Here is a 27,605-nt window from a genome sequence, read left to right as displayed (position 1 = left end):
TTTAAGGCTCAAACTCTCATATAATAAATAATCACATGATTTTATTTCCTCCTGTCAAACTTTGCTTTGTTTCTCCATGTTGCAGAAAAAATGTGATAGTCTCATACTTATTGGGGACTAAGTAAACTCACATGTAAACGATGCCCTCAAAAACGAGCTCAAGCGACAACTTGAATATTTAAGGTTAGGGAACAGAAACACGTTCCTTTCTGTATAAACGACTTCCTTTTTAGTGAAAACTCTTTCTGAAACTGTGATGAATTCTGTAAGGTGTGTGTTGGAGCGCAGGGTGTGGAGCTGAAGGGACAGCGCCCTTTATTTTTGGAGTGGGTGTGACTCTCGTGGAACTCTCCGGGGTGCTGATCGCCTCTTGACCTCAAACTTCTGACAGAAACGCCCCGCCGGGACTTGTAGTTCTTCCATTTCACAGCTCTTATAGTCTCTGACAGGCAGGACGCCGTACCCGGATGAATTAGATTTCTGTGGAGAACAAGTGTTCCGTTTGGACAAGAAGGGATCCATCACTCCCGGTCAGTCAGGTCTGATGCGCTCCTTGGCACCGCAGGTCTCTGGACGGGTTGACACAGGCTCCAGGTAATCCCCTCCTCCTCCTAAAGCTTATTGGATCTGTATTTTTGACAAAGCGAGACTGTAGATCTCTCCCTCAAGTGCTGGGGGGTTATAACTCGCGCGGGGAGACTGACTGTAGGTGAGGAGCTAATTTAGACTCATGAGTAAGCAGTTGGAAATTGTTGCTGATCTGTAGGGGGATCATAAACCACTAGGGTTTCGCTTCGCATCTTTCTCTTCCATCAGATGTCTCTCTACCAGTGGCAGTGCGCCCGTGCAGAATTAGCCTGAGAGATCATTTCTTGCGCTTTTGTCACAGTGCGACCACCTGCGCTTGAGAACCAGCAAAGGCGGTGTCTGTTCAGGCGTGCGGAGCTGGCGGAAAGAGAGAGAAGGAAGCTGAGACTGTGAGCATCTGAGCAGCTACACCTCGAAGAAACCTGACAAGGCATGTCTACCACCGGGGAAGTGCCTGCCTTCTTCAAGAGCATGGGCTCTGACAGCCCCGCCAGGCCGAGGCAGAAATTCTGTGGCATGTTCTGCCCGGTGGAAGGCTCCACGGACAGCAAGACGCTGGACTTTGACGCTCTCTCGATGTGCAGAGGCAGGAGCGACGGGCGAGTCATTGACCGACAGACCGACATCTCCCAGCCGAGGAAGGTGGAGATACGGGAGAGCACTGGGAAAGAAGCGCTGCAGAATCTGGACGACAAACGGGTAATTTTTATTTTATTTTGCCTGCTTATTGTGCACCTTCACGCATCTCTCGTCCCCAGCCTTTAAACCTTTCTCTGGCTTGTTCTCACGTGCCATGCTCTCATCCAGCTCTCCTCTTTTCTGCGCCATTTTCACACAAATGTCTCTCAATTAGCGCTTCTCCCACTCAGCTGAGTTTGTTTAAGCTCATACAGCCTTGTGTATGCCAGACAACTTGCCCTGACTACAATTCCCAGAATGCATCCCGATGTAATAGAGAGGGCTGAGGGATCATGCAGAGCTGCCAGAGGGAGTGGCTCTGTTACAAGTGTTGATTTTTATTTACTTATTTATTTATTTTTCCTCTTTCCGCTGCACAGTGCCGCTCTGGTGGTGAAGCTAGCATTTGCTAAAAGACCTGGATGAGAAAAAGAAAATCTAAATGCTTATCACTCGCCATGTCTGCTTGGAAATGAGGCTTGCATGATGTCATGAACGGTTGCACCATTGCGGGGCCCTGGGTCTTTTGCTGGGACTGATGGACAGAGGGGGGCTGCTCTGCATGACTTGCAGGAAAATCTGTCAACTTTTCTCTGGCTGGTTGAAGCAGTTATGCAGGTTGTGGTGTTGGGTGACCCGCCTTGGTACTAATAGTATAAGTACTCCTTTACTCAATAATGAAACACTCAGGATGCTGTTGAAAGCTTTGGGGCGGTGGTGTTAGGCCTTGGTGTCGTGTTACGTATTGACTGGAATCTTTAGCCACACAATGCACGCTTTACTTTCTTATATTTAAGGCGTACATGCACAGCAACTTCCTCCTGCGTATGAGTCATGTCAGCAGTCGAAGAGATGCACTTAATGCCCTCGGCGAGGTGTTTAGAGCCCATGTTCTCGGGTTAAGCTTGAGAAAGTGTGACATGAAAGGACATCTTCATTTCCTTCAGTTTCACTTTACAACAATTCAGAGGCACGTGTATTTGACTATCCAAGTTTTGCATGTTAACATGGTAATCTAGAATGATCTCTTATTTTTCGTCCTTCGAGGGCTGGGAGGGGGTTGAAGCCAATCTCAGCTGGTTGAGCTCAGCTGGTACACCCCATACAGGTGTTTAAAGGGATACACTACAAAACAATTTCCTTTTCTTTTTTTTCAATTATTTGACTTGTGGGGAAAAAACATTCACTGTTACTACACTTTGTTTATTGGACATTTAAAATTTGCATTTGCACATTTCTTTTTCCCAAAACGTATCATTAGTCACAGCCAGAAATATTCCCTTTTGCAGCGCATACACCAAATACCCCAGTTATTTTCCCATCCTCTGTGTATCCTGAAGGTTTTAAATCTCTGCGTCTGCATATTACATTCATAGTTTGATTTACTACACGTCATAATACTAAAAACATGGCAAAAACAGATTGCCTTTTCACCATATTTTCAGATTTCAGACAGTTTAAAAATAAATGTCCAGAGTCTCCTCCGTAGAAACATATGACTCAGTTGTGAATAAAATGGAGATGAACAATAATTTTGAATTATCCTGGGGCAAGTATTCAAATTTCTGAAAATGTATGAACATCAGTGCATATTTAATAATGGTCACACATAAAGGCCAGAAAACCTGCAATACAAACAGCAATACTGTGATCATATGCTGTGAGTAATCGTTTGATAAGTGTTTTGGTGGGATTAGTTAGATAAAATTTGTCACCTTTGGCAGTGATTTGTCAAATATATACATATGTGTGTTAGATAGATAGATAGATAGATAGATAGATAGATAGATAGATAGATAGATAGATAGATAGATAGATAGATAGATAGATAGATAGATAGATAGATAGATAGATAGATAGATAGATAGATCTTTAGAGGTCTTTCATGAGTGAAAACAATTTTTTTTACTCTGAGCTAGAAATCTCTTCTTCAGCACCAACTTTCTAGTTACACTCAGGTCCTTAGTTGTAAAGGTTTTTACAGATGACCTTAATGTAAGTGATCAAATAAGGGGTTTTCCTCGGGATATGACAAAGTTTTATCTAAACATTTGTATTTTTCTTCTTGGAAGAAAAGCTGAATATGTAACTGTCACAGAGTGTTAGCATGTCAGTGATAATTAATTTCTCCGTTTTTATTACACTGGTAAAAGATGGAAAAAGAAGCAGGAGTTCACACATACTGAAATGAAACAATAAATCACTGGAGATAATAATTTATTTCAGCAGGTTCAGTTTATTGTTACTGGTCTCATCTACAGTCTGCTTTGGGAAAGTCTAAATCTCACAGCTCCCTGCAGATAGAAACAGGTTAAATGATTTGTCTTTTCCTTGCTCTGATAAAATAAAGACGGGAGAGATAAAGTGAGTTGAGTTAAGATGGCTGCTGTGATCCTTCATTTGTTCAGTCGGTGGGTATTTGCAGGCTGCACTCCCTGCCTCTCCTAATCCAGGGAGAGCAATTGATGGCATTAGTGGCCCTCTCCTGTCAATGGAGCAGGGCGAGGCTCTGCGCATGCTCTGTGGGGTTCTTTTATGGGGAAGAGGCTCTCCAGCGGTCCCTCCCTCCCCTCTTGTCTGACTCCGTCTGGGAAGGAAAGGCTTGGTGCATCGGCGGTGACCGGGAGGCTGCCAGGACGCGATCCGGAGTTGACAGATAGTTCGATTCGTTCCATTTGTGGCCTCCCAAGGATCAGCTGCGACCATCTTCTTCCTCATCATCACCATCATCCTCAATACAATCCCGGCGGCCGGCAGTAATCCGCACATCCCGTTGCATCGATAGCGGTCCACGGCGCAGCGCAAGGCGAACCACTGGTGAAGATGTCTGGCTATCAGGGCAAGAAGAACATCCCTCGCATCACAGTGAGTGTCCTGGTGTAACGCCGGAGTCGCTGGGAGTGAATCTAGGCTAGTGTCCGGTGGCGGGTCGTGTGGGCCTTGCGGGTGTGGGTGCAGGATGTGACCGGGGCGGCATGGTCTCTGCGCCGCTGCGCTCCTCGATAAATCTTAGCCGAGAGCCGCAGCGCACGGCCTCAGGAGTGGCTTCTTCTTTACATTTTGCTCACACGTTGACGTTTTTATTGCGAAATCCGATTCTCCGGGACTCGGAGCACCCCGGGATCGATGGATCAGTGAGGCCCCGTTTGTGTAGGGACACTCAAATCTTTAGGTTTTTGCAGCATCTTTGCGACAAGTGCTCGTGTCCGGATAAGACACAGCCACGGTTTATAGTGAGAATGTGTGTTACTGCTGCACATTTGCACCCGGTCCTCCAGTCTTCGTGCATGGTATGCGTGACAGTCGAGATTTCACGCCGGTGGTCTTTGTTAGACGGTGTGTCTGGTGGCCGGGTATCACTGCACACCAACTGGTGGAGCAAATGCGTCCCCGCATCCGCTTTAACGCGCGGCTCGCGGCTGGATTTTACCTCTCCCTGCGCTTTTTTGAGGAGAAAGGTTCGATTCATTAATTTTATAATTAGACAGACACTGGCAATTAAAACACACCAACTGTGTCACCATAGGGCAGATCGTTTTCCTGAATTCATAGCGGAGCTGCAGGGATGGTGGCGGCTCAATGGAAAGTAGAGAATAGGGAGGGGAAGGGAAGGGAGCGAGGGAAGGGAAGGGAGGGGAGGGGACAGCGAGTGGGTCCTATTTCCTTCCATGTTTCTCTCTCAGCTGTGCAATGAAGGGAAGGTGCAAGGAGGCCGAGCTGACCAGGGAGTCTTCTCATCCTGATGTGGGTGAAGTGAAATAATTAGGTTAATATGTCTCAGAAGATGCCGACTAAAAGCCACACAAATGGAGATGTGCTGTCTTATTTTGGGCTTTCACTAATGAATCACTCAGCCTCATATGAAACATCATTATCCAGAGGGCCTCCTGGGAACACGCCCAGAGGGATGAAGGAGTAGTTATGGCAACTTGTGTTGACGCTTCAAAAGTCCTTGAGGAAAACATCATGGATCATGACACTGGCATGATCTGGGTCAGGCGTTGGCTCTTACCCCTCCTCAGAATCCACCCAGTCTTTCTCCTACGCTGTCTGAGCCACCCAGGTTGGCAGATGCGAAAGCACATCATGACTGACAGTTCTGTATCCTTGATCAGAATGGGCATGTGAATGGAACGAGTACATACATGACAATTATCTCTGCGCATTAACACAGAGACAGGTGTGGTTAAAATAATCAATGGCTTCAGTCGTGCTACTTGTAAAAGAGATATCAAAGCAGACACAGATTTATCCAAGGTATGTATGTGGAAGCATTCAAGAGTGTCTTATTGCGGATGGAGAGAAGCTAATCAGAAAGAGGGCCACTAGCTGTAATATACGAGTGTCACACGAATCCCTGATGACAAAAGATTTTGGATTTTGGATCAATCAGTTTCCTCTGTGCTCTCTTCTTGAGGCGCAGCAGCCGGTTAGCGGAGAGATCAGAGGATTAGTAGACGTTGTAGTGCCAACAGCGATTAAGTCAGACTTAAATGGATAGACTGCCTATTCTTGAATGCATGGAAGAAAAAGTGGGTCAGAGCAAGAGAGACACGCTTTCAGTATTTCAGCCCTCTCAGCACTCACTATCAGGGAGGAGCACGATGAATGCGTAGCAGGGGGCTGCAGCGGAGGCGCACGAGAACGTCCTTCGAGTTTCAGGTTGCAAGCCTGTACATCTGTAGCTGCTGCTCCTCTTTACTGGACGGGCATCGCTGTGCGAGGGCTGGAAGAGCTTACTGGACCAAACAGGAAGCGAATGAGGTCAAATTGAATAAAAACTAAGGTTTTATTCAATAAGAGAGATAAATGAACTCTGTGTGTTTGATGCGTTTCTGCCTGCACCAATCAGTCTACATTACACATTAGGCTGAATCTGAATAAATCCGTCCTAGTCACTTAGCAGTCATTATGGGTGGAGTACCGGTGTCTGCATAGCAGTGTAGCCGGCTCTCAGCCAGATGGACGGATGTACTTAAGGCAGCACTCATCAAATATGAATCAACCTCTGCAAGTTCGCCACCTGGAACTGGAGCTTCTCTGTGAGTACACATTCAGATGCATGCGGCTGAGTCAAAGGGGTCCTGCAGCTTTGGTGCTATTGGTGTGATTAGCCACGGATCACTTCATTGTTTAGCATTTAAAAATGCCAAACGCTGTCGAATGCCTTATTTGAGTTCATTAAAAAAAAGATGTTTTTCAGTATTAGTGAATAAATCATCAACCAGTGAGTGAAATTTGATCATTGATTAATTATTTAAGATATTCATATGCAGACTCCCAGACTTTTATTAGTTCCATCTCATTTTAAATTGCATATTTTTGGACTTTTGGAGACACTGCAAATAATAATAAACTGCTTGCCACCATGAACATGTCTCCAGTCTATCACGGCCTGTCGGTTTATAAGAAGAATAATCAATAATCAGCGAATTAATATATTTTGATTTTTTTTTTTTTACTTGATAACAACCTTATTGATTAAAAGACTGTCTGGCATCAACGCAATCAATTAATCATTTCAAACCATTTACGCACCAAGCAAGTGCAACTTAGTTCAGGTTATAAATACAGATAAAAGGACAGAACCAGTGTACATATTAAAGGAAGGTAAAAATAGGCTGAGGCTATTATAAGACGCCCTAGGATTAAAGTCTATGAGTCTCTCTGGGGATGAGAGATCATTAGGCCGTCTGCTAGTATACCTGTACTACTGTAGTTGTCCCCAGTGGCAGCCCAGTGTGTGTTTGTGCGTCGCTGGTGTCGTTGGGGGCACAGTGCAGAGCAGCCTGCAGCGCTGTCTCTGCTAACATCACACACAGACACAGCCGGCGTCCCAATCAGCCACCCATGGGCTCAGCGTGGTGTCCACAACACTCAACATCATCCACAATTCCCCCATTCATGAAGCCAGAAAGAAAACATGCACCGATCGTGAGCTCCAGCTCCAGGATTTATCAGAATGTGAATGCTGTACAGTAACAGGATCACCTTGGCGTCGGCTGCGCTGGGTCTTTAGCAGACTGCAGCTAGAGGTCACTAGGCCTGATGGGAAGTTATGTCTTGTTGAAACAAAAAGAGAGATTTTGCATGGTTTTGCAGTTTAAGTCAGACATTAATGGTGGAATCTAAGAAACGTTTTATAGTCAACAAATTATTCTGCGTGAGACGAGATGCTATTGGAGAAATTGAGGTTGACGTTTTAGTCATTCCAGTGAAAATTTAATTGCGAATCAAGTGTTTTTACGGACAAAGACAGAATTCAGTTGAACTTTTAAAAAATGCGCTTTGAAAAAATGTTGTGAATTTTAAGTGAAATCCAGAGCTCCCAGCGTCTGCCTTATAAATACAAATAAAAACACAGCTCTGATAGATTTTAGTATCCAGTTTGTGGTGTATTTCTGTCTCCATGGTGCACATTACCGTTCGGGGAATGACTTTATTTCCTGTTTTGCCAGTTATTTTGAAAGTGCGAGTGCTCTGAGTGTTTTTACAGCAGCGGTCTGAACATGTATGGAGACGGTTTTGGTAGCAGGCTGCTTTTTAACTAATCCAGGGCACACATAAATCATATTGCTAAATGTCTGACCTGGCAGCGTTCTCCACCTGACTTCACAACTGTTCCCAGGATATTTTCCATTTGGACAACAACACACCATGTTGCTGGGTTACGCGTAACACCGCTAGAGAGCTAACCTTTTTACTGGGCGCCTAAGCTGACTCTATGAAAGTCGGTCGTCTCAGTCAGGCTTCTGTTTTCTCTGGTGCAGTGTGTCAGTTTTCACCTGTGTGGTGCTGTGGTATTGTTATGAACATTACATGATTTTTATAATCCTAGTTGTGATTGATGAGCCTGTGTGTAACGGGGGATTAATCAATATCACCACATGCCGTCATCATCTGTCTGTTCATTTCAAACACAGCAGCGTTAGAGTGTCTCCTGTAGTAAAACTACTATAATCAATAGTTTTACATTAACAATGTGTCACATGACCATGTATAATAAGAAAGAACCTGCAGAGAATTATTGATTGAATCTGCTGGTTTCCTGGGCTTTGTGGAGCGTTTTAGCCTGTTAGCTTAGGGTTTTACAGACCTCAATTGTTTCAGTTCCTGCCACTATTAGCTCTTTAGCTCTTTCCTACAAAGGAGCCCTAAACCCTAACCCTAAGGCAACCCTAACCCTAACCCTAACCCTAACCCGCTTTACTCGGCCTGCCCGGCATACAAGCACAGACAAACACGATTAGCGATTAGCATGGTGAACAAAGCAGAGCATTTAGCAGCTTATCAGCCATATGCTTCCATCAGGAAACACAGAAAACCTAAAACAAAGCTCGAATATTAGCAACAGCGCCGTTGTTATTACTGTTAAGCGGCAGAGTTTTTAGACACAACCAACTGCTGTTGATGAATAACAGCAAAAGAAAATGTTTCACATATTTTGTGTCTATATGCGAACTTCAGGCTTACTACACGTTTTTGTTGTTGTTGTTGTTCGTACATGCAGCATGCCCCCAGACCAGTAAGGGGCCTTTGGGTGCTTTGGCTTTAGGGGAGGAGCCTCCCTTACCTGAGTTCTAGTGAATTTGGAGGCCAGGTCAACACCTTGTGCTGCTCATGTTTTTTGAGTTGTTCCTAAGCCGTTTTTGTGTGTGCATGCCTGTGTCAGGCTGCATCCTGCTGAGGATGGCTGCTGTCATCAAGGAACACCTCACAGCACCCCAAGGTTGCTCAGCTTCATATCCGCTTAGCATGCGTTCTTATGTATATGTACAACAGCCCCAACAGCATCAAGTCTACTACTTTGAAGTCTAATGCTAGCTAGAAGTACCAGAATATTTTGTTTTTGGAAACAAGGTTGTGAGGGTGGGGTTGAAGGTTAAAAACATCATCCCTCCCAAAAAGTACAGTAGTGGCTTTGAATTCATTCTATAGTATAACAGCAGTAGCTTGGCATGACATGCCAATGAGAGTTTGGTTGTCATCACGAATGAAAACACAGCAGTTGAGTAACAATGAACCCATTGAGCTTTCTTTCCACATCCTGTTTGTGAGCTCTGTTAGACGTTCCCATGAACGAGAGTTCACTGTCATGTTTGGCAGAGATCCAGCACAATCAGAATACTCTTTAACCCCTGTGAATTCTGACACATTTGGATTGTCTTATGGCATTACAAGTCTGGATTCAGAGATCAGAGCAACTGTGCTGCAGATGAAGCTGATGCTAAAGACACTTTTTCATTTAGACATCTTTCAGAATCATCCTCTGCACTTAAATCCATCCCTGTTTTTCAGATTAGAAAGGGAAAAAAAATGTTTCTAAAAGGACATAATAATATGAGTCTTGACCCAAGAAGAGCTGCGGTGTCTAGGCAAACTCCAAGGAGTAATGTGATAATGACAGTCATGATGAGGCACATGATGCATCGGCATATTTCAAAGCTCTCGTAGAGATGAGATCAGGCCAGCAGCGGGCTGGAGGGAGGCCAGCATCTCAACCGGAGCAAGGGATCTGCTCCAGACAGATCGTAGATTACCACACCGTCTATTTGCACTGGTTCATCATTGCTGTCAGAGTGGGGCCACACCTTTCGGATTACAACTGCAAAGCATTTTCCAGATCTGCTGTTGTCAGCTGAAGTTTGTGAAGTGTGTGTGTGTGCGCCTTCCTCTTGTCCGTGAGAATGTTGTTGTTAGTGTAAGGCTCCATAGACGCATAGTCGCTAAGGACTTTGGATGTATGTAATAGTTTACTATGATTTACTTAACGCCTTAATTGATGTTAAATGCACACCATTTAAAGTTATTTTACTGTCAATGTCTTTTACATCAGATGCGTTAGCTTACCTCTCCAATGGCAACAATTTTCTTGTAAACAAATTCAACTGCGACAGTGTGCATGGCTACGTTGTTTCAACATTTCTGTCTGTTACCGCAGAAAGCCCACCCAAATGATATGATTGCCAGAGCATAATCGGTTCCCAATGGAGAGACTCCAGGCCAACTTTCCGCCACAAAACATTTGTGAGTGCGGAAGTCGGTCTGGCTTCCAGGCGGTCACGTCACCTGAACAAAAAAAGTTGCTTAAAGGCTTTTGGCTGTCAACCTGATTCTCAAGAGGATGCCACGGGATTCACTGCTGGTTGAGGTTGAATGAACACGATAACTTCCAAATTTAACATAAAGAACATTTTGAGTATAAAGAGACTGGGTACATCGTATGTCTCCACAGTATTATAGAAGTAGACAGCTAAATCTTTTGAGATTATTTTGCAACTTTTCCTGTTATTGATTATTCCTTTGATTATTTATCTGATTAATCTTCACAAAAAAACTGTAGTTATCAAAATGGCACAGAATCTAATATCACACTATTGACACAAGCTGGTATTTCAGTTTGAAAAATGGTTTGAGTAAAGCAAACCAAAACACCTAACGCTTAATGTTTGGACTGTATTTGCTTGATGGGGAGTTTTACTCATGCGCAGAAAACCTGATATAAGGATGAAGGAATGTGTCAGAGCGCTCTGATTACTGAAATATATCTCAATTGTTGAGTGACATTTGAACAAGAGCTGTGCAGTGTGTGTGTGCTGGTGGCCGTGCTGGTGCGGGGTGGAGCCTGCGGCGCAGCAGTTGTGCTCAGGGGCCAGAGCTGCTGGCCGGGTAGCAGCTAGTAGCAGCAGCTCAAACAGAGCGGCCTTTGTTAGCCGGGGGATGCTGGAGTCCTTGTGACCAGAGCTGCCACTCCCTTTTTGGTGAGAGGGCCAGGGCCCCCGGGGTGACTCCAAAGTGGGGGACAGGGGGAGGTTATAGACCCCCCCACCAACCCCGTTCCCTTCTCCTCCTCCCTCCTGCACTGAGACACAGGGGCACAGCAGTGGGCATGGATGATTGATTACACGGTCGAGGCTCTGATTGGCCCTTTCTCATGTCCGTCACTGAACTCTCATGAAGAGGACAGATGGGTGCGTCTCTGTATTGTCCCAACAGTGAATGCTTTCCCTAATTTTGTTGTTCCAAAAGAGCTGAAATGATCCGCCAGCAAGAGGGGGAACGGAGAAAACGTCTCAGTTGTTGTGCCTCCTCCTTTTTCGAAGAGCTTGCTTTAGACTAAATGTTGTGCAGCCTCCAAACAGTTTTTTCATCAGAGCAACACTCCAAGTTTCTGCCATATCATTTTTACATTGTTATTCTTCATCTCCCGTTCTCCCCTTTTTTTCAGTCTCTGTTCTGCTCTCTACAATCACAGTTCAAGCATCCACACAAAAAGCTGGTTCATCTCCAGATGTCACAGCTCTCACATGCTGTATATCACAGAATGAATAGTATGTGCGTCTTTCTGGTGCGTGTAAGACGCTGCACACAAAAGGAAAAAACACAGGCTGCAGAGTTCAGTAAATTCTGCAGGTTTGGACTATTTATGCTTTGTTGTGAGAGGCAGACCACTCATTTGTGTGACATTCCCCAAAAATACCATTCATCACATTCCTTTAATCCCACTTGCAGTTGAGCCAAATCGGATACTCACCCTCGTAAGCGTATCTTTATGGGCGTCCATAAAATCCCCCTAAAACCCTACCAGGGACTCACACAGCTTTAGTTGAACCCTTACCGATGACAGAGTTAATGTTTTTAAACGCGCGAGCCACTAATCATCTCTATTGCTTTCCAGAGCGACCGTCTCCTGATCAAGGGAGCCAAGATAGTGAACGATGACCAGTCCTTCTGTGCTGACATCTATATGGAGGATGGAGTCATCAAGTGAGTTTAAGGAGCTTCTGCGCTTCTTCTCTGCCATCACTGCGGCACAAACGTATACAATATCTAAAGCAAAAATAACTCTTAAACAAATTTGTATTCAACTGAATTTAGGTTCATGAATGTTATTTGATGTTAATGTCTAGGAATATATGTTAACTTCTGGGTGAAAAGTGTTTTGGGATAAATAACACATAAATGACAGACTCATTTTAGATGGTTTTTAATAATCAATTCTGAATTTGTTAATTGACCGTGGGAAAATTTTTTAAAAAACAATGAATTGTCAACAGAAAAAATAAACATTTGCATCAGATATTAAAAACACTGAAAAGAAAGAAAGAAGCAAAAAGCTAGAAGAGATTGAAACTGTTAAAACATAAGTAATAATAGCAGTATGGATAACACTGCTAAGGTGTTTAAATACATGGTCTTTTCTCTTCTCAGGCAAATTGGGGAAAACCTCATCGTGCCCGGTGGGGTGAAAACCATCGACGCCCACGGTCGCATGCTGATGCCGGGTGGCATCGATGTGCACACGCGTTTCCAGATGCCCGATCGAGGCATGACGTCCGCCGACGACTTCTACCAGGGCACCAAGGCCGCACTGGCTGGAGGCACCACCATGATCAGTAAGTAATGCACCAGCAATCCTCCCACTGCCCGTGACTCAAGGTTCACCAGTGGAATCAAAAGAAAACCGGTGTCAGCAGCACGTCTCTCCCCGCAGTGATTCTCCATTTACTAATTGGCTTTAATTAAAATGTCTCAATGACAACAGGAGGGGTGCCAGGCCTCTCTGTGGCTGAGCCAAAAAAATGAAGCCGTCCATCTGGTCTGAGGACCCAGAGCTGCACTCAGAGGCAGGAAGTGAAATAACCGTCCCTGTGGACACACAAACACAGCAGTTTGGTTGCTGGTATTTCATAAAGCACATGTTAAAATTCTTAGTCTCGTGTTTTTTTTTTTTTTTCATACAAATCTCAAACAAGATTCTCTTTGGTTTTGCTTCTCTCCAAAGGCATGCGGTTTAAGTCACTTTGAAGTATTATAGTATATGTTATAGTAGTATAACATTATTTGAGACCTGTTTATAGTGAATTCCTCCTGTATGTTACTTTTAGTTTATATTCTGTATATACTATGTCTGCAAAGTTCTTAACATCAGGGCCACAGCAATAAAACAAAGACCACTGGACTTGTGTGAGTTTTCTTGGTGACGTTTCACCACATTTGTAAATGACTGGCGGGGGTTTAGATTTTTATTTGTGGGCAAAAAAAACTCACACGTCCCTTTAAGTACGCCTACTCACCAGCAGTTAGAGGATGTTTTTCAGATTAAACTGGAGGTATCCTCTTTGTTCACAGTGACTGGTTCTCTAATGACCCATTAACAGCCTGAAACCTCGAGCTGAAACTCTTTGGCGACAGATGTCGAGGCTGTGTTGTAAGTGGCTGATAAGGGATGTCTCAGTCCTCTGTTCCAATATTAAGTAGATGGCTTCCTTTACTCCTCCTCTAAGCAGACAGTCCTCCCAGGCTAAGATGTGGACACTGTTGTCCTCAACAGAGTCAGACTTTTAGATGCTTATTTAGATAAAGTTGCTACTCTGTTAATGTCTAATAAATGATAAACTAGCATGTACGTGCTACCAACTCCCAGCCTCAGCACTGGTTTAATGTAGTTATTAATTTGACTGAAGATTTTTTTTTCTTTTATAAAGGTGATGTAATGTAAAAAGAAAACATGGCTTAATGGAAACTTTATGTCTCCAAATGTTGCAGTGACCCTCCCTCTGCTGACTCAGTAGCAACACCATTCTCTCCCTGGCAGCAAAAACATCCCCTCCCCTAGTGTTGTTGTCACCTCAGGCTTAAAGCTGACTGCTGCAGATCCACCCAGGGTCACAGTGGTCTGGAGCGGGATGTAACGCGCTGCAGCCTGGTGACGGGCGCACCTTGACAGACGTGGAAAGAGAATGAATTGGATTTAACGCTCCATGTTAGGCATTCTTAAAAAAATGGATCTGAATCCATCTAAACATCAGCGCAGAGGGGGGAGGGAGCTGGACATAAAGTTACGAACAAACTGCTCGTTAGTTATTTGTGACTGAAGAATGTAACATAGGAAGTGTTTGCAGTCATGATGTGTTTTTAAAGAAAACATGAAGACTGTGATGTTGTCGTGGAAACTGTGAGCAGATATTTGCCTCTGGTGCTTGTAGATAGAGCAGTCACGTATTTAAAGGATCAACTTACTCAATTTGCAAGCTGTCACTTGACACACATTTGGAACACATTTAGCTCTAAATACATTTGGATAAAACATAATATTAGTTTCTGGTGATTTTGTTTGACCTTGTGTGTTGTTTTCTTGTGCATCTAGTTGACCACGTGGTCCCCGAGCCCGGTGTCAGCCTCATCTCGTCCTTCGAGCAGTGGCGTGAGTGGGCAGACAGCAAGTCCTGCTGCGACTACTCGCTGCACATCGACATCACCGAGTGGCACAGGGGCCTCCAGGAGGAGATGGAGGCGCTGGTGAAGGATCACGGTACGACCAATGAAACAACGAAAAGCCATTTTTGGTTTTCTCAAGTGAACATGCTTCAGCAGCTTTGTCTCAGCTCAAGCTGTGGTTAAATGCGTTCAGGAAGAAACAGATTTCAATCAACGGATGCACTCTAACATTACTGCAGCATGTTACAAGTGTTACACCAAGTATTAACAAAACCTTTTAATGTTAAAGCACCACAATCAAATATTTGATACATTTTTTACTAGATATGTATTAACCTTTCAAATCCAGTAATCTTATCATTCTACACTAAATCACTTGATTATCTAAAGCTGCCCTTCATTGTTATTTACCCTGTGTTTCATGGCCCATGTGTGTGGAACTTTTGTTTTTATGTTTTTCGCCACAAATGAAGTTTTTTAGAGTTTTTTCAGGCAAACAAAATGCAGAGCAAGGCAGATACATGACAAAGAGCTAACTGGCGGCCTCTAGAGGCTGTAATGCCCACCGCACCTGGTCATATTGCACAATACAGTTTGCTGTATTTATTCCAGTTTGCCTAATTTACGGCCCATCAGATCAGGGAGTTTCTCTGCTGCGGACCAACTTCAGGATAAGAACTGAGCTGCAGCTTTTAAAAACTGTGGGTTGACCACACACGTCTGGAAAAAATGTATTATACCGCTGGGTCTGTCTTTGCTCATTACTGTTATTATTACGTAAAGCCACATTCACCGGAGCTTCACGATGAAGCAGTTTTAATAGTTTCTAATTTTCCTGCTTTAAACCCCCCTCTGCTTTCTGTGTTGTTTTCCTCAGGTGTCAACTCTTTCCTTGTCTACCTGGCTTATAAGGATCTTTTCCAGCTTACTGATGCCCAGGTGGGACTTCTTCTTTTCTTCTTCCTCTTCCTCCTCCTCCTCTTACTTCTTCTCGGGCTCCTGCTAATTTCATTCTGTATTGTGTATATATCTCAGAATCAGTATCAGCATAGACATCCTAAAGATTTTTTTTTCACAGTATTGCAAAAAATAAAAAAATTCGACATAACATTATGACCACTGACAGGAGAAGTGAATAACACCGACCGACCGTCTTGTGACAATTCAATGTTCTGCTGGGAAACTTTCCTGTCATTCGTGTGGATGTTACTTGGACATGTATCATCATGTAGCATTCCTACATCCCCAGCAGGATTCAGCCTGACCTGGCCTTCAAATTCACTAGATCCCAAACTGATCAAGTATCAGTGGGATGATCCACAGAGCCCCCTGTGAACCACAGGACCCTAAGGCCCCCACTAACAACATTCCAGACACCACAGGACGCCCTCAGGAGGTCCATGTCTATTCTCTGATGAATACCAACCCTTCTGAAGGCACAAGGGAAACCTGCACTATATTAGGGAGGTGGTCATAATGTTACGCCTGATGTCTTGGTGTGTGCAGATGGAAACTGAACGTAACATTAAACTTGTGGCTGTAACAACCACTATTGCTTTTTGTCTAAAGTCCATCATAAGTGTTACATGAAATGTGCTTGAAAAGTAAATGAAAAAAAACACTCTGATGTGTTGTTTAATGTTGTCTGACGTACTGCTCCTGGCAACACTGCGACATTAAGTAATACCTTGGAGAAAAAGAAGCAGATATTAGAAGCCCACAGTAAGTCTGAAATTATAACATCGCCGTTGTAATTTTGGCTCTGGCTCTCATCCTACCCTACAAGCATGAGTTTAGAGCGTGAGCATGTTTGTCTTGGCGAGGCGTCGCGGCTCTCATTGTGAGTGTCAGTGCTCGTCTCCCGGGAGAGTGAGAGGATAATGAAAGCCACATCTCCGAGCTCGACTCTCTGACTCACGGTTAGAATGAATTGATCTCGTCTGAAAGGAGTTTGCGAACAGATCCGCGATGCTCTCTGCACCTGTGTGAGAGGAATCATGGCGGCGCAAGCCAGAGTTGATCATATTTTCTCTCCCGCGTCTCAGACTCTGATGCCTCTTCATCGCTGCGTGTTTGGCAGCTAGGAGATGATGACTCATTCATTGGGACGTTGTTTTTTTTTTCTTCTGCTTGTAAGCTAAACTTTTAAACTGAAGGGGAAAACTGTCAGAAAATCGGAATCCTGTTTAAATAGCAAACACAAACTGTCTGTTAGGGTGTTATGGTGATCATTAACGTCAGATTATAAACAGTTCTGGGCTCCAAACATTTCAGTCATTCAGACAGTATTAGGGAATCCATTATCCAGTGCTGACACAAGGCTTATTGACTTATCGATTGTCAAGGAAAATGTCAAACCTTCCCGCCCCAGCTTTTCATTTGATATAATTTGTTGCTTTTTTTTGTATTAAATAACTTTAATTTGAATCTCAACTAAACTAAATATAGGCCTTTTGTTGATTTAAGTAGTCAAGTATTCATTTAGACAAATTGCTGACAAAAATAGCCTCCAATACCTCACTAACATACCACAGAGACATGATAGCATTAAATACATTACGACTGATTACCAGCCAAATAGAGGACTGAGAGTTGGAGTGGTAAAGTTTGGTGTCAATGGTTACTAGAAAGGTCCACAAAACAGACACAACCCAACAAATCGCACGGTAATCGTTACAGTATTTCTCACAAACGGATGAAATTAGATTTTTTATCCCAAAGATCAAATTTAAACTTGACTGTGAGGTCATAACGTCATAAGTCTTTGCTGCATATGTGGACGTAAGCTGCACCTTGAACAGTTGAGGGAGTCGGTACTTCCCCCAGCTTCACACCAGATCTCATTCATCACTTAACATGCTTTCAGGGAGAGACAGAAAGAAAAGATACTGTATCTGTGTTGAAATAAAAATCATGACTGTGTCTTCGTCTCTGCTGCAGGTGTACGAGGTGTTCAGTGTGATCCGCGATTTGGGAGCCATCGCTCAGGTTCACGCTGAGAATGGCGACATTGTAGCTGAGGTACGACATTTCATACCCCCTCCCCACCCCCACCCTCATCAGACACCATGCGGAGATGAGCGAGCGTTTTTATTTTTTTCTTTCTTAGCTTGATTTTGCTCTCAGAATTGGTGTTAAAGGGAAGATAAGCTTTGAGTGCCTCGAGGCGCGAGCACAGAAAGGCTGTGACACATTGTTTTCTCCGGTCATGACGAAACGCTCGGTCTTAAGAGCCTCCAGATGAGGATGGATATCCACGGAGGTCGAGACCACACTTCGCTTTTACTGCCAAAGCTCATTATGGGGAACATGTGTGCACCTGCAAGTGACTCAACATCTCTCATTTCTCATTTTTATTATTTATTTTTTAATTTTTTATTTATTTTTTTATGTGCATGTGTGTTTTTAGGAGCAACGCAGGATCCTGGAGCAGGGAATCACTGGGCCTGAAGGACATGTGTTGAGCCGTCCTGAGGAGGTGAGTCACAGCTTCACCACTCTGACCGACTGTCTGAATACTGGGTGAACTGTTGCTTTGAGGGATCACTTCACCTACACGCCGTGTTTGCTCTGATACAAGAGGGTACGACCTTTCCCGGCCCCGCAGCTGTTCACTTGACAGTTTTACACTGAAGCCCTGGGTGTTTCACTGGCTCGACAAAGACTTCGACATCCTTGCCTTTTACATGATTAATGTGACCAATCCTCCCCTGGAACCTTTTCTGATAAGAGTGCATCCTTCCTGCATAAATCACGGTTGTTTCTTGAGATCACAAGATGCTGAAAACCGAGTAGAGATCTGTGTTTAATGTACGGGCTGCTGCTTTAGAAATGACGCATATAATTAAGGTTTGTCTTTCTAAATTTTTTCCTTGTGGTTATTATCTTATTCCCGAGGCAAGGTAAAATACAAATCTCTTACAGTCTTGGGGGAGGATGGCGGGAAGGTTGCATGCCTGCTCCTGCTCAGCCTAATCTGTTCCTGATTGGAATCCGTGGTGTTATTTTTTATGATTTCATGGAAGCGTTATGAAAATCCTCCGGCTAAAGAGGCGGGAGAAAGGCAAAAAAAAATGGCAAAAGACACGTGATGTGAAATAAGTTACGAAGAAGTTAAATAATTCACAGTGTTCTCTCTGCCTGGAGCTTTCTGTTCGTCGCTTGTTTTTCTCAGGTGTTGCAGTTGAGGGGGAACAGAATTGGTAGCTGAATTGTGGACAGACTCATTTCTTATCACAATATGAGTTTGGTAACACGCCATTTCATTAGCACATTACCTTAAAAATACCTCATGCATTATCCCCCATGGTGCTCAGATGACGTGGATGCTCTTACTCTTCTGTCCATTGCTGCATAAAATCCACCCAAGCCATCAGCTGGAGCATAATCAATTCCCAACTAAGGGGTTCCAGACCAACTCCTAAACTCCTAAATGCAACTGAATATCAGTGTCCCTCTGGGTACCCACCTCATGTACTGTATATAGCACCTTAACCCTTCCTTTACTTAAATTAGGTGGACAGACACTGGTCTTCTCACTTAAGATGGAAGCATTACGAGGCTGAAAGCCCAGTTTTTACTCCATTTCACCTTCCTCATCTCTTATTCTTCACCAGGTGGAGGCGGAGGCTGTCAACCGCTCGGTGACCGTGGCCAATCAGACCAACTGCCCTCTGTACATTACCAAGGTGATGAGCAAGAGCGCCGCTGATGTCATCGCTCAGGCCAGGAAGAAGGGTAAGAAACCCGATATCCCTCCGTCTTCAGTGTAGATTCCTGAGCAGTTGCTCACCACCTGAAACGGACCAGAGATGAGATTTCAAACAAAACTTTTTCATTCCCATGCAATAAATGTTGAATTTCCCGTCAAGCTCATTCCTGCAGTAGATTCAACAGAAAACAGACGTGAGTCACTGCCATGTGACAGTGACTTGAAAGCATTTTGTTTGTTTGATGTTACAATGGAATTTGACTTACAGGGACTGTGGTCTACGGCGAGCCTATCACTGCAAGCCTGGGAACAGACGGGTCACACTACTGGAGCAAGAACTGGGCCAAAGCGGCCGCCTACGTCACCTCCCCTCCTCTGAGCCCCGACCCCACCACACCAGACTATCTCAACTCCCTGCTCTCCTGGTAAGAAAGGCACCCTACATTTGAAGAGGGGACGCTAGTCGCAATGCTCTCTATCTGAGTGACGAAATAAATCTTGTTTGTACTCCTTAACTTTTATCTAGCGGTGACCTGCAGGTGACAGGAAGTGCACACTGTCCCTTCAACACTGCCCAGCGTGCGGTGGGCAAAGATGATTTCACCTTGATCCCTGAGGGCGTCAATGGTTCTGAGGAGAGGATGTCTATCATCTGGGACAAGTGTGTGGTACGTCTATCTGTTTGTCTTTTTCTAATAGTAGAAAGTGACTAATTCCTCCAAATTGTATTTTCTTATTACCCACCCTAAAAGTGAACCATTCATCAATACAGATTTAGTGTAAAAGGCTTTTTATCATTTATTGGTCTTAGCCAGATGCTAAAAGGAAAATCCACAGCTACCGTTATATAGAAGTACATATCCATGTAGACACAGAGCACTGTAATTAGGGTGTAGCAGTTTGTTACATCAAACTGTGGAACAACTATAAACACACAAGAAATGTCTGGTGCGAAGAAGAATGAATTGAGACGGAATGGAAGGAGGACGCTAACCGTCGGATCTGATTTATTTCAGGTGACAGGCAAGATGGACGAAAACCAGTTTGTGGCGGTGACCAGCACCAACGCCGCCAAGATCTTCAACCTGTACCCTCGCAAGGGCCGCATCGCCGTGGGTTCTGATGCTGACCTGGTGCTCTGGGACCCAGACGTCACAAAGATAATCTCTGCCAAGACCCACAACTCGGTACGATCTTCACTAAAAAAATACACACTTATGGTAACATTTAAAGTGAAAAATACACTCATGGTAACAACACATTCATGCAAGTAATACTTCTTGCCTGCAAATACACCCATCAGCCACAACATTAACAGCTGAAGTAAATAACCTCGACTGTCTTGTGACACTTCACTGTTTTGCTGGGAATCTTTTGGACCCGGCCTTCATGTGGCTGTTACCAAGATATGTACCTTCCACCTAGACCAGCGTCTAGGTACTAATAATTTTAATCAGTCATACTAATCAATTAAGAGTAATTTATTTCATGTAATTGATGGCAGTCAGAGCGATTGGTTTGTCAGTTGTATGGGTGGTTTTACGGCCCTCTCCTGAGCAGGGTGTGGGCCTCACACAGCGCAGAGGGGGTGATGTCATCCGTCAAACCTGCCAGACAAGTGGAACACATCTTTCTGATTGCTAGCAGGCCGATCACTGTTTGCTTTATCCCAGCCTGTTCTTCGGTTTCTTTTTATTCCGCTTGGTCAGAAAATGATGGACCAGTGTTCATGGGAGAAATTGCTCATTTTGAGTGTGTCTGTGAGTGAGTGTGTGTCACAGGCCAGTCCTGCCTACTGGTGATCTCATTTCAGGCTCTCAGAGTCTGCCAGATTGCCATGACCTCAGCCTTAGCTCCGGTAGCTTTCAGGGGAGAGCGCTCACAAGCCTCCACACACTCCCTGTCCACACACTTGAGCCTCACACACGACCCACCTTCTTCTCCACATAGAACATATTAGAACACTTAGCTTTGCTTTCGTTTTTTTAATTTGATTCCCGAGGGAAGACTTTGAACGCAACGTGGAATAAATCGGTTAAGTGCACTTTAATTCACCCGTTCTGGCGTAAGTTGAGTTACATTAACATCACGCTGGTAATTTTTACAGATAAAAGACTGTGTTGTTCATAAATCCGTGAAAGGCATGTGCTACAGGAGGTTACATCATCCTAATGATAGATAGGGGAATATCAACTGGAGAAGATGAATCACTGCATCCCTGCTTTGAAGTTATTTCTGTTACGGTCCAACACATCCGCATTGGTGGACGAGCGGATGCAGTAAAACATCTCAGGAACACAGCTGTCGGCTGTCAGACGTTTGAATTTGGTTCCAGTCTGAAATCACCAGACAAGTGTATATTTAACAATGTCATATCTACAGTAGCATGCCGTGGAGGATCTCATTCTGCTGTCCCTCCTCCTGCTCACAGACTGTGGAGTACAACATCTTTGAAGGCATGGAGGTGCGCGGCGGGCCTCTGGTGGTGATCAGCCAGGGCAAGATCGTCTTGGAGGAGGGGACCCTCCACGCCATTGAGGGCTCGGGACGATACGTGGCCCGCAAACCTTTCCCCGACTACGTCTACAAGAGGATAAAGGCTCGCAGCAGGGTACAATGCTCCTTTCATTCCACTAGGGCCTGTGTTTAGTCTTTTTATCTGGTATTGATCAGCCAACAACCCCAAAGCACGCTGGAGGAAGGAATTATAAGGGAAAGTGTAAGGGAATGAGCCCAGAATGTGTCCATTTTTTTATTTTTTTTAAAGAACGAAATACTTCTTTGTTACTTGTTATTTATTGACTGCGGTAACTGTTGTGTCTTGTTTCCCACTATGTAGCTGGCTGAGTTGAGGGGTGTACCCAGGGGACTGTACGATGGTCCAGTCTGCGAGGTGTCAGTCACCCCTAAAACCATGACTCCCGCTTCATCTGCCAAGACCTCACCTGCCAAGCAGGCCAGCCAGCCCGTCCGTAACCTGCACCAGTCTGGCTTCAGCCTATCTGGTCAGTCATTCAGCTGTCAACAATGTCTAGAAGCTAAAATCTCTGCTTTGTTTTTGTTTTTTTACATAATTCAGACACACAGGAGCTCAGTTTTGGGGGGAAGTGTATGCTTAGTTTCTCCATTCCCAGTCATTGAGTCCCAGTCATTGTGCATGTAGTTCATAACAGTTGTTTAGAAGTGAATTTTTTGCAACAAATTCAAATTTTTTTTCAATCCATGTAGAGTTGCTGACTTTATTGGGTGTCTTCCCAGTGAAATCTGCATACCACTTCTTTCTTATGGGTGGTCTGCGTCAATTCGACGCCGTAGCTATGACGACAGCACAGACCCTAGCGCGGCAGCTGACGTGCACCTCCCCAGAAATGTAGCTAATGGAGCTTTTTCGACTGCTTCTCCATCTCTGCAAAAGTTTAATTCGCCATTGTTGAAAGCGAAGCAGGAGGTAGAGACAAAAATGTACCTGTCTGGCAAAAAGAGACACTGTGACAACTAGCGTTGTTACAGAGCGAGCCAGACTGATGTGTATAAATGGTTCACACCAGGAGAGGCTGCGTGCTCAGGTTACGGCAACTATGTCAGTACTCTAGCACGCAGCACTCTAAATGAGTCTTTATACTTTAACTTAGACTTAGATAGACTTTATTGTTCCTCAAGGGAAATTGCTTGGTCACAGTAGCTCAGTTGCACATAAAACACTGTTGAGAGATACAGTAGTAAAAAGAAAAATAGGTGTAATTTAGTTAAAAAATAAAATAAGCAAAAAATATTTCCATTTGTAGAAATGTACAATAAAAAGACACAGAAGTAAGTGTACTCTATAAACATAGTAATGATAAATAAGATGCAATAACATGGATAGAGAAGCATTTACATTAATAATGTGGAGTTAGCTGTTACAGAAAGATGAGTTGTTGTGTAGCTGGATAGAGAATGGTATGAATGATGTCCTGTGTCCTTCATTGTGGAAGCGGAGCTGGATGAGTCTGTTGGAGAATGAGCTCCACTGCTCCTCTATAGTCCGGGGAAGTTGGTGTGAAGGACGGAGGGCAGTTTGTCCAGTGTCCTCCTGTCCCTCAATGACACAAACGCCTCCAGCTCAGTCTGCTCCCTACTATGCAGCAACTTCCATGCAAATTAGAGTCTCTGTCCCCGACTTACCCGCCTGGTTTTCACTGTGATGAGATCTCCTTCAAAGGGAATGCTCGGTAGCAGGATTACCCAGCCAGCGAAGCTAGCTGCTGCTCGCTATTGCTGTTGTTTCTCCAGGCTAATGGAACCTTGACAACAGTTTTCAGTTTCTGGAAGATGGAAAATTCTGGGATAGTTCACACACGTCTCCAGATCAATTTTGGCATTCGGGACTTTATACATTGCGTGCACGCAGGGAGCTCGTGTGTCACGAACAAGCTTGTTTTAAGGAGAGCTTGCGTGAAGAGGTTTACCGTTATTATTCTCCCGAAATCCTGTTTTATGTCTGCTCTCAGAGCGTAGGGCAGGAAGTCAAGTAACAGGAAGGCAGACTAATATGGCTTGGCACGTCATCCATGGGAGCACTTTGTGTTTTTCTGCGTTTCATGTGAGGGCCAAAGATCTTTAGAATAATACTATTAGTAACTTATCTATGTAGCAGACTGTACCCTCAGCTGTAGGATGAATGGAACTGTGCATGCAATATCTGCATTTGCCTTTTCATGGGGATGTGGAAACCAGGAATTTACATGTGTTCATGTTTATTAGGCGTAGTAGGTCAGGTCTGTATCTTTAGTCTTAGTTTAGTCTTTTACTCTGTTTATATTAATTCAAAATGATCATTTTACATTTACCCTTTAACCTTTGCCTTTTACTCACACAGGTGCTCAGGTCGACGACAACATTCCTCGCCGGAACACCCAGCGCATCGTGGCGCCCCCAGGCGGCAGGGCCAACATCACCAGCCTGGGTTAGAGCTGGGCCTCCGGCTGCCGAGGGGGAGACGGAGATCCGCGGAAGGATGGCCAACGGGGGGGCCGAAGGGTGGACAAGCCGCCTCACCCTTCGAGCCCGCCATCCCTCGGCCTCGATCTTTCACCTCCTCCTCCACGGCAGCTTTTTTCACGTACCCACCACTCCTCTTCCCCAAAACCTGATCTTAGCGGACACTGTTAGACACACATACACAAAAAAAAGAAAAAACAAACAAAAAAAATCAAAGAAAATCTGCCTCACATGATGAAAAAAAGAGAAAAAAAAGATAACATTCTTTATTTGAGCACTTTTGACTGCATTATTTAGATTTTTTTTTATACTGTACTTCCTCCCTGCCATGTTTCCTTTCAGTGTTTGCTTTGTCGTCATTTTCACTGAGGCGTCAAATGAGACCCAACGGAATTAACACAGCTAAGAAAAGAGGATGAAGTCCGTGCGGGATGTCTGCTGTATTTCCATTCTTCATTTAGATTATGGGAATAGAAAAGGGTGGAGCATGGGTACAAAACTGCTATCTTCTTTTGTTCAAAATCAACAGTCTTACAGTTTAGTCACCTGACAAGAATCTAGTACTTCCTCCTAGCTCTTGACTGTCTGTGATTTGTGTTGCATTTCAGTCGCTTCACTTTGCCGTCTTTGACACCCCACTGCAGTTGATACGTTTGGGCGGCCTTAAGGTTTTTAGATTATGCTTGTAGACTCTCGCTGCTTTGGCTTGGATCTCATGTTGTCTCACCTGTGGATTTGGTAAGGTACGTAAGTTGTGATTTGAGCAGAGAGTCCTGCGCAACAGAAGGAGCTTTGGCTGGTAGTTAATAAAGCTTTACGCTGCATAGTGCTAGGTCATTGTTAGGGGAGGGGAAAGATCGGTGGAGAAAGATGAAGTCGTACTCGCCGTCGCTTAAAAGTCTCCTTGCCTTACTATCTCTTAACGCCGTCCTCTTAGAGTAGCTTCAGAAGTGCAGGGAAGGTGCCATTCACTACGCAGCTACACTGTTTTTCCGTTTCGTTTGCATTCCCGTGATTCGCAGAGGTCCAATATTTCGAATGACAGCTGTAGAAGCATCTGATAACCGTCCATCACCAGTCAGTGCATTTACATTACGGAATGTTTCTCCTCCTCCTCCTCCTCCTCCAAATGTGACCGTTTTATACTCATCAAGATTCTTCTTTCCTTTCTTACTCTTTATGTGCCTGAAACCCACAGAAGTTGTACTGATAGTCTGATTTTATTTTTCTTGTTTTGATGTTCTTTTTGTTTTTTTTGAGGTAAGTGAAGGATGTAAGATAAAAAAAGGAAGATGTAAAATAGCCAGGATTAACCGATTCAAAGGTGCCAGATTTTGCGCTTTCGTAGGGCCTACTCTGCAGATAGAGCCCCTGTAAAGACGAAAAAATGCTCGATATGTTGAAATGTTCTAACGTTTTAGAGTTTTTAACTTGTTGTCAAAATGCTTTTTAGTGTCATTCTGTAACTAGGTGCCTAAGGGCTGAGCACTATTGATTTACGCTTGAAAGTAGACATGAGCTAATGTACTTCTGACTAGTGTGCAAATGTTCGATGTGCGAGGGATGGGACACGCACATGCGGCACGCTCCTGCGGGCACTCCTCACGGCTGCCGGGTGGCGGTTTCATCCGTGCCGGCCGTGCGTTCACATGTTGTTGTTCCTATTTTTTTTCTCTTTTCTTTTCTTTTTTTGTGTGCATGATCTGGTTTTCATTAAGCCAAGCCGTTTCCAGCCTTTCTCTTCCCCATGACTAAATGACACAAACAGGGGTCAGTCGCGGATGAAGAGCGATCTGAGCTCAGACCGTCGGCCTTTTGTCTTGTTAAAAACTATTCAGAGACGCCAAAGTTGCTCCTTAGATTTCGGTCTCAGAGCGAGTCGTTCTTCACGCAGCTGGCCCCTGACTCACTCGCACGTATACAGTCATACACGACGCAGGCGTACATTACTTCTCTGTTTGTGCTTTCAACCTCACTGTTCCTCCCCCTCTAAGATAACTGGAAGCCTGTAGAAGGCAAAGTCTGTCAGCGTTACAAACGGCATATATATGTGTCTATATATAGACATATATATAGATATGTATACGTTCAGATATGTAATCTGAGGCAGGGGGATGTGACGAATGCCTCTAAAGCATTCAAAGGTATGACAAATGGATCTTCACGGCAGCTTTACACATCACACAACAAGGATTTTGTTTGCAGGTCAGGAGTTTGGAGTTGTGTACCGTTTCACGTTTCTTTTATTTATTTTTTGATAACCAGATAACCAGTCTTCTACGGACGCAGTGTTACCGCGCCACTACACTTGGGAGGGTAGGTGAGGGTGAAGTCCGCAAACACTAACACAGTTTGGCAGCAAGCGCTTATTTCACTCTCCCTTTCCTTTCTTTCTCTCCCTCCCTCCTCAGTTCTTTGGTTGTTTCTGGCTGTTGCCGTGGCGACAGACCCCTCCACTCTCTCCGGGTTCTGCTTTTTTGTTTGTCATGGCAACGCGTGTCAGATTGGTGGTTGCCACTGGCAACCCCTTCCTGACCCTGGTGCTATTAATGCAGCTCTGCGCATATACACACACAGACACACATCTTTTTTTAATTATTCCATTACAGTCCTGCATTATTGCTGCATAATCCCTGTGCTGAGTCGTGTGGAATCCAGAGTCTGTGAGGGTTGAAAGCACACTGCAGACTAGTAGAGGCACACGCCAAACAGTCGTCGCTGCGATGCAGCGCCTGAAGAATTGACTTAAGGACAATAAAACCCAGCTGTCAATGCTGGCACCCTCGCCGTGTCCCATGCCTCCTCAGTTTACCCGCACACACACACACACACACACACACACACACACACACACACACACACACACACACACACGTATACTCCTTTAATGCTCTGTCAGCTTGGATGCTTTTTCTATGCCATATTATGCTAATGATATATGGGTGATATGTATGTACATGCTGCAGGCCGAGAGGAGCTTCCTTCTGCTCTGAGGTTGTTGATGCTGTTGAACACCTTCTCGCTCCTGAGCCCATTTCGTCGCCCCCCTCCCTCCCCTTCTCTGTAAGCCTCCCCCCCACCCCCACCCTTTGTGAAAGTGAAACTGTGTGATGGTATTTGTCTTGGTGGCTGTGGGGTGTCTGGGATTCTTGCTCACTATGGGAAAAGTGTCAAAACCCGCGGATGGTGATGTAAAAAAAAAAAAAAAAAAGAAGAAAAAAAAACAGAAACAACAAGGACTTCAAGGAAATAAAAAGATAAGACGAAATGAATCAGGTCTGTGTCTTTGTGTTTGACTTTCTTGACCAGTGTTTAGAGGTTTTCTACACATGAATTGGAGCAACACTTAAAAGATGACTCAGTGGACCACCTCAGTTAAATGAGTTTGCGGAGTTTAACGATGTTTGGAAGTAGAGATGTGTGTGAA

General features: G+C 44.3%; 1 protein-coding gene across 3 annotated transcripts; it reads left to right on the top strand.

Annotated features, from left to right (window-relative positions):
- Nucleotides 1–436: 436 nt before the first annotated feature.
- On the top strand, nucleotides 437–27,411 carry dpysl2b (dihydropyrimidinase like 2b). 3 transcript variants are annotated; one of them, XM_047569381.1, is made up of 15 exons: nucleotides 437–594; nucleotides 890–1,287; nucleotides 11,945–12,033; nucleotides 12,478–12,662; nucleotides 14,417–14,581; nucleotides 15,365–15,426; nucleotides 17,428–17,508; nucleotides 17,897–17,965; nucleotides 19,104–19,224; nucleotides 19,467–19,623; nucleotides 19,725–19,866; nucleotides 20,215–20,385; nucleotides 21,630–21,809; nucleotides 22,038–22,203; nucleotides 24,057–27,411. In XM_047569381.1, exons 2-15 carry the CDS (start codon nucleotides 1,021–1,023, stop codon nucleotides 24,146–24,148), a joined length of 1,947 nt encoding a protein of 648 aa, XP_047425337.1. In that variant the 5' UTR covers nucleotides 437–594; nucleotides 890–1,020; the 3' UTR covers nucleotides 24,149–27,411. The 3 variants fall into 3 exon arrangements, with proteins under 3 accessions (XP_047425337.1, XP_047425336.1, XP_047425338.1); XM_047569380.1 differs by lacking the exon at nucleotides 437–594 and having other exon boundaries at nucleotides 692–1,287; XM_047569382.1 differs by lacking the exons at nucleotides 437–594; nucleotides 890–1,287 and adding an exon at nucleotides 3,595–4,131.
- Nucleotides 27,412–27,605: the final 194 nt, after the last annotated feature.

The sequence above is a fragment of the Mugil cephalus genome, chromosome 19 (genome assembly GCF_022458985.1).
Source record: "Mugil cephalus isolate CIBA_MC_2020 chromosome 19, CIBA_Mcephalus_1.1, whole genome shotgun sequence".
Lineage (NCBI taxonomy): Eukaryota > Metazoa > Chordata > Actinopteri > Mugiliformes > Mugilidae > Mugil > Mugil cephalus.
Note: the sequence above shows the minus strand (reverse complement) of the source record. Positions and strands in the feature narration are given on the sequence as shown.

Bases quoted from the DNA above. Each gene is read 5' to 3' on its own strand.
- dpysl2b (XM_047569381.1), top strand. From the start codon at position 1,021: ATGTCTACCACCGGGGAAGTGCCTGCCTTCTTCAAGAGCATGGGCTCT. The intron at 12,034-12,477 runs GTGAGTTTAAGG...TTCTCTTCTCAG, and splicing joins ATGGAGGATGGAGTCATCAA to GCAAATTGGGGAAAACCTCA. The intron at 17,509-17,896 runs GTACGACATTTC...GTGTGTTTTTAG, and splicing joins ATGGCGACATTGTAGCTGAG to GAGCAACGCAGGATCCTGGA.